The 14,243-nt window shown below is 53.1% G+C and overlaps 1 protein-coding gene across 5 annotated transcripts in view; it reads left to right on the plus strand.

The window, feature by feature from the left end:
• MYLK (myosin light chain kinase) overlaps positions 1-14,243 on the plus strand; it is a 220,134-nt gene that overhangs the window by 187,380 nt on the left and 18,511 nt on the right. For all 5 annotated transcript variants that reach the window (XM_014590176.2, XM_006154574.3, XM_014590175.2 and 2 more), the window contains 3 exons: positions 313-530; positions 2,188-2,311; positions 12,195-12,347. In XM_014590176.2, coding sequence (XP_014445662.1) covers positions 313-530; positions 2,188-2,311; positions 12,195-12,347 — 495 coding nt within the window. The remainder of the gene's footprint in view (positions 1-312; positions 531-2,187; positions 2,312-12,194; positions 12,348-14,243) is intronic.

The following is a 14,243-nucleotide window of genomic DNA, read 5'->3' on the forward strand; positions in this document are numbered from 1 at the left end:
GACTGCCCCGAGGTCACCGTTTCTGAATCTCCATTCACAGCCACCTCCAAAACGACCTGACCCAGATGCATCCCTGAATCCCCCAGAAGCTCATAGGTACAGGGCAGGGTCTCCCCAGCAGGAAACCAGGAGGCCCCGACCCCCCTCCTACTTCTACAGTGGAAGACAGGGACTTAACAAGCTGCAGAACACACTCATCATCCCGGCCCTGGGCTCTCCTGCCAGGGTCCCGACCCAGGCTTCCTTCTGCCAGACCCCTGCCGCCCGGCCTCCATGGCCCGGTGGCGTGACTGCCTCCTGCTGTCCCCACAGCGTGTCGGGGGGCGAGCTGTTCGAGCGCATCATTGACGAGGACTTCGAGCTGACGGAGCGCGAGTGCATCAAGTACATGCGGCAGATCTCGGAGGGCGTGGAGTACATCCACAAGCAGGGCATCGTGCACCTGGACCTCAAGCCCGAGAACATCATGTGCGTCAACAAGACGGGCACCAGGATCAAGCTCATCGACTTCGGTCTGGCCCGAAGGCTGGGTAAGCCGTCGCCTCTCCCTGGCGCCCCCTGGAGTGGGTGTTTGTGTTCCACACTCTGGCAGCAGCGGGAGCACACAGGATCGGGGGCCACAATCAGGACCACGGAGGCTGCTCAGGACCATGCCGTGCACAGGACGTAAAGCGGGGTGGCAGGGTGGTTAGCAGGGCCAGCTGAGCTAATGCAGGTAAAAGGACAGCCCCACGGGTCCTGCTGTGGGCTAGGCAGGTGCTGGGACTGGAATAAGAACCCCGGCCCGCCTCCGGGCTCTCTGGCACCTCTGCTGTTCCCACACATGCAGCAGGGAGGGGAGGAGGTTGCACCCAGCCCTCCACCATCAAAGTCATTTCCGTGGGCGACTGGCTACCTCACATACGCCTACACCCACCCCGCCCTGCAGCCCCTCGGCGTCTCAGCAGGTGGGGAGACAACTTTGCCCTCCTGTCTCAGCCACTGCCCGGTCAACAAGCTAGACCAGGGCTAGGCCAGTCAGACTGTCCATCTCCCTGGGGGCAGAGGAGGGGCTGGCGGAGCTAATGCCACCCAGTATACCCAAGGATTCCTGGTCCTCCGGTTAGAGAGGAACGCAGGGACGAGGTCTTGACAGACCATGGCTCATCTGGTGTCAGCACTGGCAGCGAGGGCACCCCGCTGGGCAAACACACCTGTTCTGCCCCCTCCTCCCAGCGGCAGAGGAGGGCAGCAGCTGGCGGACAGGGCACGGTGACCCTGATGCCCTAAACAGCCAGGGGGCACTGGCCTTGGGACTGACGGAGCCCACGGAACACAGGCTCAAGTCCCTTGGTGACGGGGTGCTATGGGGACAGCCATGTCCGCCCAGAACCAACCGGGAATGGCGAAAGGTAGCAGAGGGGGTCCAGGCGAGGGCTGGAGCAACTTCCGCCTCACGAGGGCTGTTACATGCGATGCTGTGGAATGGTGCCCTGGGCTCTGCGAGGCTGGACGAGCCACACGTGGCCCACAGGCCAGGCTTGCCACCCCCACCCCACCCGACGAGATTCTGCAGGGGCTGGTACCTCACAAGGTGCCCGCCTTCAGCACGTGCCGTGAGCATCGCTGGCCCTTCATGGCTAAGAGGCACCACCCTGGGGCTCAGGCCTGTCCTGACTGTCCTCCCGCAGCTCCCGGGGGAGGGAGGGGAGTGGAAGTGAACACGGCTCGGGAGTTCGAAGTCCTGCCTGCCACGTGCTGCCTGAGCGGGGAAATCACTCCGCTTCCTCGGGCCTCCCTTTTGTCCCTGGACAGGTATAAGACCCACTTCTTCAGACTGTTGAGCATATTCAATGGGACGGTCCTCACAAAGCTGGTGGCAGGCTACACATAGCGAACGCTGGAGTTATGTCACGGTCCCTGCTCAGAGAACTAACTCGTGGGAGAGACACACACAAAGGGCTGGGGCAGGGACAGCAACACCACTGCTCCCCACCGACCTGCTCGGGAGGCAGCGCGAGCACACGGTTGCTGGCCTCACTGGTGTCCGAGGCCCGTGCTTCACAAGGAGCCCACGCGTCTCTGTGCCGTGTAAGGACAGAGTGTCCAAGCCCACGCTCTTGTCTGTGTCCCTCCTGAGTCGGGGCTGCCTAGCTCAAGCTGGCCCTGCAACGTGCTGGCGACTGACCCCTCCCGTGCTGGTTTCAGAGAATGCAGGCTCTCTGAAGGTCCTCTTTGGCACCCCGGAGTTCGTGGCTCCTGAAGTGATCAACTATGAGCCCATCGGCTACGCCACGGACATGTGGAGCATCGGAGTCATCTGCTATATCCTGTGAGTCCTGGGGAGGGCGCCAGGCGCCCTGGTGCTGTGAGGGTGGGTGGGTCATTGTGGGAGCCCGCCCCAGCAACAGGGAGGCAGGCTCCCACCCCCAGCCCCATCAGCCCGCCTTCCTCCTGGGCTCCTGACAAGCCAGTGGCCTGCATCACACTTCTGTAGCTACGTGTACCTCCACACTCCAAAACTGTCATTCTGGGTCCTTCAGGTCACCAAGCCTGGCCAAGCCGGGCCTTCGGTCAGGTGAGTGGGAAGTGTGGCTGGCGCTTACGTGGGTCCGTAGAGTAGCCCAGAGAGGGAAGGACCCCGGTACACATCTAAGGGTATCATCATTGTGTTCTGGGGACAGCACCCCATCCTCAGGAGATGTGGACCCCATTCCAGCCTGGCCTCTGCGTGCAGTATATGGGCTGATTAATGAGCACTTTGGATAACCGCCTTCAACAGTCATCCCATAACTGTGCTGGAGAAAGGGGCGCTGAGACCCGTGCTTCGCGAGCAGTAGACACGTGAGGCACCGCCCCTCTGTCAGCTGGAGGTTGCCCTTCAGGCCTGAGTGCCCTGAGAGTCACACTCTAGCAGGCTCCAGGTTGCCAGTGGTGCTGGTGTAAGGAACGGAGCTCTGCAGTGCACTTTCTCGGGGGGTCTCGGTTCAGCCACTGATGCCCAGGACTGCAGACAGTCATCTTCCTCAGAGGCCGCCCCTGAACTTGTGGGTTCAGTTCAGGGTGGTCTCCCCGAAGATGCAGATACACTTGCATTCATTAAAAAGCAACTTTTGTTGTCAAAACAAGAGGAAAAGTAAGCGTTTTCATAGGAAACTAAGAGGAGCTCTCAGAACACTTTCTCAGACCCCTGGGTCTTCAGACCCCAATGTGAGAAAAGGTTGTGGGGGGGGGTTCTGAGGCACAACCAGGTTTAGAAAAACACTGCTACAGAAGTTTTAGCACAAGTGGGGTGATCTTCATACGATGTGGTTTTTTTTTTTTTTTTAGAGGTTTTTGCTATCAGACGTGCGCACTCGCCAGACAGACAGACAGAGACAGAGAGACAGAAAGCAAGAAATCACCCCCCAGGGGGGATGGCCATGCCACAATCCCTTCTTCTCCATTCTCCTCTCAGGATCTTGGGCACACACATACACACACCCTGCATGAGTTTTAAGCCACCGGGTCTGGAACGCAAACTGCGGTCAACTGCGTGGGAGTCCAGAGACACAGCCGCTAACTGCTGGTCCCGTGAGATGTGGTTTTTCCGTGTTCAGGAGTTTCATTCTCCCCATGGCTGTTAGGACAACTTTCCTCAGTGAGCCTGCCATGGGTTCTGTACCCCAGGGAGTCTTCTTCCCTTCCTAGGCAACCCCATCACTACGGGCTGCCCCAGATAAACAGAGAACCCCTTGGCAGGCATGCCCGCCCTGCCTCTCCCTACCCCAGCCCGCTCCAGGAAAGAGGGAGCTGGTTAGGAAGACAGCTGAGCCCAGTGCTTTACGGGCTCCCATGGTAAGTGACAGCAGGGTGCTGGCCCAGTCCCTCCTGCTGCCCCAGGCCTGGACAGTGCTCCCACTGATCTCTGTCCCCTTGAGATCGCACGGCCCTGGAGAAGCGGTCCTTGGTCAGCTCACTCTGCTCAGATCCCAGCTGCCCGATCGTCCTTGTCCGGCCGTCACGCAGCCTCGCTCACTGTGCTGTTCCATGGGCTTTCCAGCCGCGGTGGCCTACAGGACGGTACAGCCACAGATTTCCTTACGGGATCTTGTTTGATCCTCTGAACAAACGTGGGAGTGGGACATGGCAGGGGTTCGGCCTTCATTTGGCACCAAGGCGACTGGAGCCAAGAAAGCCCACATAGCTACCCTTCCCACAGTCCGCAGGGCCACCAAGTGTCCCAGTTTGGCCAGCACGGACGGGGTTCCCAGGAAATGGGATCTTCAGTGCTAAATTCCCACACCTAGGCAAGCCAGGCAATAGGTCTCTCTGCTGCCAGTGACCGAGCGGAGACTAGACTGCTCAGTAGGGTTTGCAGTGAGCACACCCACAGAACCTACTCCCAGATCAAGAAGCCGAACATGGCCAGGGCACCTGCAGCCCCGCACACCCCTCCTGGATACTGTACCCCAGAGCTTGCCATTGTCCTCAGGCCAATGTCATGAGTCAGTTTTCCCTGTTCTGGAACTTCACGTACATGAAACTGTACAAAAAGAAGCGTCTGGCTTCTACTCAGCGTTGTGAGTCAGTCGTAGTTATTATTGTAGTTATAGAGTTCTCATTCTCGGTGCTATGTAGTACCTCACTGTGTGACTATATCCAGTTAACTCATTCATTCAGTCTTGATGGGCTTTCGAGTAGTTTTCAGTTTTGGGTATTATAAACATTTTGATACATTTTCGTATGTTATTGTGAATTTATTTAATGCATTTTTGATGGATATATGAGGTGACTTTAATAATATCATGGAAAATGGGATTAAAGTATACACACAAAAAATGTTGAAATCCATCCCTAGTTTTTTCATAGTATGCATCTTCCATGAGGTTGTTGACAACCTCTTATATAACCTAGGACCAAAATAACTAGGTAATCCTCCTCTCAGGATTTTGAGCACACATGCACGCACGCCCGGTGTGAGTCTTAAGCTGCCGGGTCCATGACTCGAACCATGGTCGACTCCATGGGAGCCCAGTGATATAATGATTACACCATCTGCTGGCCCTGAGCACTCTGTTTTAAAAATGAAAGTTTGTGGGCCAGCAGATAGCATGGTGGTTAAGGCATCGAATATCTGACAACTTGAAAAACATACTAGTCCGTCGTATGGGAGTCCAGCACCTTAATCACCATGCCACCTCCCACATGGCTGACCAAGGTTCTAGTCCCGGACACAGAGGCTTGGCTCAGGTGCATGCCTAAAACCCCGTGAGGAGAATGCAGACAGGAATGGGACCTTTGTTGCTCCTTTTTCTCCTCCCTACTGATTTCCTCCACACAGACTCCCTATTTCAGCTCCTTTCTTGAGCTCCCACTGTGGTCCAGAGAACGGGAGAGACTTTCCATCAGGTGTAGCCGGGAAGGATGCCAGGAAGGGGGGAGAGGTGTGTGGGAGGACAGCAGGTGAGCTGTCCTGGGGGAGGAGTCCCAATGCCTCTGTAGACTGGTGTCTGGATAAGAGGCCGCACAGAGGGGTTGGTAGTCTGTGCTTTTCCCACCAGCCCCTGCCACACCTCTCCCCTGCCTCTCCCCTGCCTACACACACTCCCTGCTTCCAGCCCTGCACATCAGGCTCCCTGCTTCCTCGCCAGTCCTAGGCACCACCTTCAGGCATTGCTGCCCAGGAACCCGAGCTGCAGCTTACATGGCTAAACCCCAGGCCGCTACTCCAAGGCACTTGCACAAAGCAGCTCTCAGCTCTTCCCTGGACCGGTCCAGCCCTCTGTAGACCTCCCACCAGAGCATCTGAGGGCTCAAATGGGATTGCAGACGACCCCTCCCTAAGCACCCAGTGGTTCTGCTGGCAGCTTTGTGGGCCCCTTGGCTGGCTACACATGCAGCAAGGCCGTCTGCCTGCTGCTTGGAAAACCACACAAGAGGCATTTCTGCAGCCTCGGCCCTCCTGACCTGCCTTGAGAGCAGAACAGGCCTCAGCACTAGATTCCCAGGGTGAGCTTTGGCTTCAGTAAGATCAAGAATTAAGAAATTGGGGCCAACCAGTGGCATGGCAGTTAAGGCGGCTGGATCCCACATGGCTGACTATGTGGTCTGAGTCCTGGTGGCTTGAAAAACACTGAGCACATGTGCATGCATGCCCATAATCCCAAACGGAGGCAGAAATGGAGAAAGGATTACGGAGTGGGCATTCCCCATGGTGGTGGGTGCTTTCTTACTTTCCCTATCGCTCTCTCTTTCTCTCTCTCTGTCTCTAGCAAGTGCATGTGCCCTCTAGCAAATTTTTTTAAAAAGAAAGAAAGAAATTAGGATGCCCCGCAGTGATAACCTTTGTAATTCATCAGCACAAAGACTAAGACTGGACCATTAGAAATGGACATTAAGGGCCAGCTGGTGGCATGCTGGTTGAGGCAGCTGGGTCCCACATGGCCAATTATGTAGTTCAAGTCCTGGACCAGGTGGCCCGAAAAAACCCACCAGGCGTATGTGTCTGTGTGCCCAAAATCCCAAGAGGAGAATGTAGGAGAAGGGTTTGCAGTGTGGCCAGTCCTGTGCGGGGGATGCTTTCTCTCTCTCTCTCCAATGAGTGCATGCATCACATAGCCAAAGAAAAAAAAGAAAAAGAACATGAAGTCTCTGTGTACACTTGAGATATCAAGTGAAGAAAAAGTAGAGCTTCTAAGAACTGGTCCAAACTGATCACAATTTTGTAAAAATCAAGATAAATATGTTGGTTAAAATGAGGTAAGACTGACCAGGGAGGGACATTTTTCTTTATTTTAATTTCCCAGAGAGCATGTGTACTCACAGGAGTCGGGGTGGGGAGTGAGACCCTCCTGCCCACCAGTGAGGGACGGTCATGCCACACAGCCTCCTCTCCTTTCTCCCTCCCTCCTTTCAAGCTTATGGGCATGAACACACCAGGTCTGGGACCTGAACCACACAGTCCGCTGTGTGAGATCCAGCTACCTTAACCACTGGCTGGCCCAAGTTGTGGTTTTAATACTAACATTATTGTATTTGTTGATTGACTTATTTATTTATCGACTTATTTATTTCGTCCATAAGTGAGAGAGAGACAGAAAGGTGTCACAGTTTGGAGTAAGACTCAGGAGACACCATCTCAAGAGAAAAAGGAAAGTGTATTGAGCAAGAACACCCAGGGGTCTGAAGCCTGAGGTTCTTTAGTTCCTCCTTCGGAAAAGAGGAGGGTCTTTTTTTTTTTTTTTGGTAGAGGTTTTTGCCTTAGGGCGTGTGCACTCACCAGAGTGACAGAGACAGAGACAGAGGGAAAGTGAGAAATCACCCCCCAGGGGTGATGGCCATGCTGCAATTCAGATCACCAGTTTTGGGACTCGAACTGCGGTTGACCATGTGGAAGTCCAGCAACATACCCACACACCATCTGCTGGCCCCAGAGGAAGGCCTTTTGATAAGGAAAGTGATCAAGCTATTCTGGGAGGCCGTATGCCACATTTCACACGTACCACACGTGTTCTGGTTGTGCTGTATTTGGGGCTGTTGGACCCCGTGCTCCTTTGGTGTCCATGTGGACTGCTCCCCAGATCCGCGTGACCCTGCAGTGGCAGAGCCTGGAATGCCGGCCCCTCCTAAGGCCATGTCTTCAGAGGTCCAGCCTTGGTTCTTTGTCAGGCCTGGAGTGACCCCAGGTGCTCAGAGAGCTTTACTCAGTGTGAGCTTAGAAAAGGGGAGAGAGGGCAACCCCAACAGAGTCGTGAGGCCCTGTACCCGCAGCCTCACCAGTCCCCAATCATGGGTGTGTATGCATATGCAGGTCTCTGAACATGAGCCTGGAGCCATCCCATATCGGCCGGCTCCATAGAGCATCACATTTTACTTGTATGCCACCATTCAGCCCCTGAACTTTTTTTTTTAACAAATTATGACCTTTTTAAAAATAAAAAGACACGTGATCCCTTAACAAATTTTCTAGCAATAAAGAAAAAGTCCAAAAACAAAGTTAAAAAATAATCCTGCAAAATTCCACCATCTAGAAACAGCATTACAGAAGGCTGGAGCACCTCTGTCATCCTGTGCACGTGCTCCACGCTTTAGTCAGACGTTCTCTTTAACGGGAAGAATGTGGGGAGCTCCGTGGGCGAGCACCCAGCAGGGCGGGGAGGGTACTGCAGATGGATGAGCTGCCAGCAAGGAGGAACGCCAGAGGTCAGAGGTGAGGAGGCTCTCCCTGACGAGATTAAGGCCCATCTGCAGGATTACAACTCCTAATTAGGAAAGGAGGTTTGCAGAAGAGGACTGTTGAGCATTCCACAGCAGAGCTGTTTGCTTTTCCTGCCATCTTCTGGGGTGCTGCAGGACTTCCTCCCTCTTTGTTTCAAATGGAAAATAAAAAGACAAGAAGCAGCAGGTAGCAGACAAGCCAGAGGCAAACTGTCTAGTGATGGGGCTTGTTCAACCCACATGGGACTACAGAGTCGAGAGCTGGGAGGTCCCTAGCAAAGCCGGTTCAGTCTCCTTCAGTACAGAAGGGGGACTGAGGGGAAGGGAGAGTAACGCAACAGTGCAGACTCAGGGACTGGTAAACCTGCCTTCCTTGGGAGGCCACGACCAAGGAGGATTATCTCTGCCTTCTTCTTTTAATTTGTTGTTGTTGTTGGTGCCAAAGGGTGCATGCACTCACCAGAGAGAGAGAGAGAGAGAGAGAGAGGAGGGAAAAGCACCCCCCAAAAGGGCATGTCCCTTGTGGGACACAGATAAGATTTATTAAGCTGTTGACAAGGATGTGTGTGGTGGTCTCAACTGGGCTGGACTGAGGTGTATATCCTGCTGGGTAAAGTCTCTTCACAATCTAAATGATGTATAGCAATTTAATGTATGAATAATAATAATAATAATAATAGATAGATAGATAAAAATTTAAAAATAGCGAACTAAAAAAAATTAAAAAAAAAAGAAAGTTTTTTAAAAGGGAGGCGGGTGTCCAAGGCACAGTCCCTCCTCTATTTCTCTGTTCCATTGGGAGTTGGAGTTGGAGCATGCACACACACATGCCTAGTGTGTTTTTCAATCCTGCTGGGGCCAGGATTCAAACCATGGCCAGCCAGGTGTTATTCCGCTCCCTTAACCACTAATCCACAGGACTGGCCCCCTCTTTGCCTTCCTGAAACATAAATCAGTGTCCTGCTTTAAGAAACTGCCATCTTCAGGGCCAGCAGATGGAGCAGTGGTTACATCACTGCACTCCCACATAGTTAACAACAGTTCGAGCCCCAGATCTAGTGGCTTGAAACTCACACCGGGTACACATACCTGCATGCCTAAGATCCCAGGAGAAGTGTGGAGGAGAAGGGATTGAGGCACGGCCACCCCCTTTAACACCCCTCCCCCCGACTTTCCCCCTCACTGTTTCTGTCTCTCTCTTTCCAGTGACCACACATCCCCTAAGGCAAAAACCTCTACCAAAAAAAAAAAAAGAAAGAAACTGCCATCTTCAAAACCCTATTATTCAAAATCACAAATGTTGATTAGGATGAGATAATTAACCTTGCAAAAGCATTCTTCTCTTTATAAAAGGTCTCACCAGAGGGTTCTTCCTACAGCAAGTTTCCCCGCTGTGTCAGTGGGTTTTGTTCTACTAAGGTCAGTGTCCTGTGAGTGTATTTCATTAAGCGGAGGCTTCTCAAATGCCAAAACAGCTCCTGAAGCTGTTAGTGCATCATCACTTACAATGATGGATTCATGAGGATTTGGGAGAAGGGGTTAGGAGTTAGAAAACTCCTAACTTCCTAAATAAGAGGTTGATGGCAAGAGGGCCCCAGATCCATCTTAAAGGGTTCGGGTGGGGACGGGGCAAGGCCAGCCACATGACTTGCAAAATAAAAAGGCGGAGTACTTATCCAAGCTTTATTGAGAGTTTCCAGGAGGCCAGATGGTGGCACAGTAGTAAAACTCGATGCTCTGGAAGGCACACCAACACGGGAGGTTCTGGGTCTGCATCTGGAGACCTCTCTGAGTACACCAGGCCTGTGCATGCTGAAGGGTGCATGCACTCACCGGAGAGAGACAGAGAGGAGGGAAAAGCACCCCTCCAGGGCTGGCTGAGGCTGGGGGGTGGATCGTGGCACCAAGACCCTGTTGGGGGTGCTGTCTCTCTTGCTCATGGAAGAAATAAATAGGTAGAAGTTTAAAGAGAATTTCAGGATGGCGGCAGCAGACAGTAAGCCAAGCGTGGGGCCTGCCTGGGGGTGGGCCTTGGCAGCAGAGTAGGTGACAGGCCATGAGGCAAGCTGCAGGTGGGCGTGAGTGGAGGCATGGACTGTTGATGTGAAAATGAGGTGCACAGAGGTGAGAGGCATAAGCCATGTACCTGACAACTCTGAGGTTGATGTTTATTTGATTTAAGCTCCTGGTGGATGAGTCACTCCTGCAGTCCCAGGTTGGTGAGGCAGTGGAGTGATCTGGACGAACCATGCAATATCTGTGGGCATGGAGTAAGCATACTGGGACCAGGCCAGGGGCTGGTGCTGTACACCACCATTTACTGAGCCTTGTGGAGATAGTGGTGTAATGCAGCAGTCGAGAGGGCAGCCTCGAGAGATGGATGCCTGGGTTCAAATCTCGTGGGGTGTGAATTCTTGAGGTTACTTACCTATGTCTCAGCTTCCTCATCAGTAAAACAAAATAATAAGAGTTAAGTGTTGGGACCAGCAGATGGCATAATGGTTACATCACTGGACTCCCATATAATTGACCGCGATATGAGTTCCAGACCTGGTGACTTAAAACTCGCACTGGGCATGTGTGCGTGCGTGCCCAAGATCCCAAGAGGGGAATGGAGGAGAGGGGATTGCGGCGTGGCCATTTCGCCCTGGAGGCTGATTTCTCACTTTTTGTCTCTCTGTCTTTCTCTGTCTCTCCAGTGAGTGCATGTGCCCTATAGCAAAAACCTCTCCTTCAAAAAGAGTTCATTGGGAACCAGCAGTTAGCATAATGGCTATGTCGCTGGACTCCCACGTAGTCGACCGCAGTTCGTGTCCCGGACCCGGTGGCTTAAAACTCACCCCGGGCGCGTGTGCGTGCGTGCCCAAGATCCCGAGAGGAGAATGGAGGAGAAGGGATTGCGGCGTGACCATCCCCCCTGGGGGGTGATTTCTCGCTTTCTGTCTCTATGTCTCTCTCTGTCTGTCTGGCGAGCGCATGCGCCCTACAGTGAAAATCTCTCAAAAAAAAAAAAAAAAAAAGAGTTCATTGTCATAGGGCAGTGTTGATATGAATGAGCGCATCTATGGTAAGCTCTTTCTCAGTGCCTGGCACTTCGGAAAGGACCAGCCTAAATAGGCTGGGTGTGGTGGTGTATACCTGGAACCTAGCTAACTGGGGGTCTGGGGCCGGGGGTCGTGATATGGTGAGGCCCAAGCTGTCTACCTGCCTTTCCATCACTCATGAAAAAAGAAAAAGTTCACTGCTATCATGATGAAGCTAATGCCGAAGCCCAAGTCGAGAACCACGCCGTAATTAAGTATGTTCTCCATTCTAGAGAAGGAGCTGTGGCTCAGAGACTGGGGGGTTACCCAGGATCACACAGCCAATGAAGAGCCTACGCTTTCCTCTGCCTCCCGCCTCTCAGGAAAGCTTCCTAGTTTGGCCTCAAGGCCTCTGGTCCCCTAAGCCCATGTTGCAGTATCCTGCGTGCACCGCTGTGACTCACCTCAGAGCTGAAGATGTACAAAAAGAAGGACGGGGTGCAGTGCCGACCACTGTACCCCGTGACTGGTCCGTGGTGTGGGGCAGGAGCATGGGGGAAGCAACTAGAAGAGGCTTTGTGAGGGGCTAGTGCCGGCAGGGAAATGGAAGGCAGGAACAGGCCTCACCAGCGCTGCTGGGTACCACGTGCCAGCCCTGCACTAAGTTAGCCCTTCTACCTCAGCCTCACAGGCAGGAGGTATTAGGGGGCAGGTGATGCCCTGAAATACAGCAGGCATCTGAGCAGAGGCAGGGCCACGAACACCTCCAGGAAGCCACACTCTTGCCTTTCCATTGGTGGAGAAAAAATCTTTCCTTTCCATTGGTGGAGAAAAGGCAGGTGCAGGTGCCATACAGGTGTTTGGGGTATGGACAAGCTTGGCCAGATCTCACCTTTGACCTCAGCACTCACTCCTAACCTCTCCTCTCTGCCAGCCTCCCCCAAACACACACGATCTCCCCCCAACCCCACTCACCTGCTCTTATCTCCCCAGGGTCAGTGGACTTTCCCCCTTCATGGGTGACAACGATAATGAAACCTTAGCCAACGTTACCTCAGCCACCTGGGACTTCGATGATGAAGCGTTCGATGAGATCTCCGATGATGCCAAAGATTTTATCAGCAATTTGCTGAAGAAAGACATGAAGTAAGGAGCTGAGAGTTCATGCTGGTATTGGGAGGCAAGGATTTCCCTTGCCCGTTGGGGCTCCTTCCTCCTCACTCCTGGCTGCAGGCCAGCCCTGGTGGTCTGTGAGAAGGGGAGGATGGGTATTGTGAGGGATTTTGTGTGGGGAGCAGAGAGGGGCTTCCCGGCTACTAAACACCATATCCACTTATTTATTTATTTGTAATTTTTTGGAAAAATCCCGAAAGGAGGAAAAAATGGAGGAGGGATTGTAAGGCGATCCTTCTCCAGGAGTGCTTTCTCACGCCCCAACCCACCATGAGCACGCATGCCCTTTATTTAAAAATAAAATAAATTTTAAAAATGAAAAACTGCCTGCCTGAATATGGCCAGAGTCAGGGCACTAAGTTCAACCCTCTCTCCCCATGGCCATGAAAGTTCAGACTCCTGGGTTTCCCAGTCTCTGCCTCTTGGGGTTCCCTGGGGCTGCCCACAGGGTCAGTGCATGTCTGAACAGTAGGGGGCCTAAGGCCCTGGGGAAAGGTCAGGCCATGACCTGGGGCCCACAGATGTCAGGGAAAGAATGGAGGCCAGAGTTGGAGGAGTGGGCCAAGGGGGTGACTGGATGGAATTAGTGGGGAGGAACCAGCAAGAAGGTGAGAGGGGCGGCTGTGAGGTGTAGGCAGAGCTGTGGGGGCTGGGGGGAGCAGTGAGGTTCAGGTGGGCCCAGCTGGCCTCTTGGGCACCTCAGCCACTCTGAACGTAGGTGGCCAGATGAGGCAGGGCCTGGCTCTAGGAGCCTTGAGGGTTTGGAATTGTCTGGCAGTAGAGAGGGTTGTAACCTTGCCCTAGTAGGGTGAGGTTGAAACCGGTGCTGTACTTGAGGCTGAGCGGTGAGAAGCAGCTGGTTCCAGGGGCTGGCAGAGGCCTGCATTCCCCAGCTACATTGGCAGCCTTGGTTTGCCTGTCTGCCTGGCCCTCAGACCCCCAACCCCACCCCTCTGAGGGAAATGCTGTCTGGGTCAGGAGAGCGCCGTTGATAAGGAGCAATGTTGGACAGTCTCCGAGTGGTTCTGTCCAGTTTCCCTGTTACCCACCCACCCCTTGGTTCTTTTTAACTATCTCAGAGCCACCTCCCCACCCCCCAAGGGACTACATTCCATGCTATTTGACAGTTAAGTCGTTTTGTCTTTTGCCATTGTAGTCCTTGGAACAGAAACTGGTGGGCAGGACCCAGGAATATTTAAGATGTTGTAGGGTGCCTAGATTTACTTCCAGTGTGAGGGTGTTCCTGGTCCCAAGGTGCCTCAGGAGGTGGCAGCCTCCCTCCTGATGACTCTGATCCAAGCATGGCTTTTGTCAGCTAGGTTTCATTCCTTAAGATTTCGGTAAATGAGGTATTGTGTATACACATTATTTTCTTGAAATGATTTCTTGACTTGGAAATAGTTCAGTAACAGGCTGTGTTGGGTCCCTCTATACTGGTGAAATAGACCCACCGGAGAACTGACCTTACTCATGTAGATCAGGACACTAGATTCCCATAATCTCTTAGGCCCAACATCTCTTCAAATAGCTCCATCCATCAGCATTTTAGAACATCTTTTTCTATTTAAAACTAATACATGTAGGGAACCAGCAGTTAGCATAATGGCTATGTTGCTGGACTCCCACGTAGTCGACCGTGGTTCGCGTACTGGACCTGGTGGCTTAAACTCACGCCGGGTGCGTGTGCGTGCATGCCCAAGATTCTGAGAGGAGAATGGAGGAGAAGGGATTGCGGCGTGACCATCCCCCCTGGGGGGTGATTTCTCGCTTTCTGTCTCTATATCTTTCTCTGTCTGTCTGGCAAGCGCACGCGCCCTATAGCAAAAACCTCTCGGGAAAAAAAAAAAAAAACTAATACATGTAAATTAT

This window comes from Tupaia chinensis, unplaced genomic scaffold (genome assembly GCF_000334495.1).
Source record: "Tupaia chinensis unplaced genomic scaffold, TupChi_1.0 Scaffold000415_1, whole genome shotgun sequence".
Classification (NCBI taxonomy): domain Eukaryota; kingdom Metazoa; phylum Chordata; class Mammalia; order Scandentia; family Tupaiidae; genus Tupaia; species Tupaia belangeri.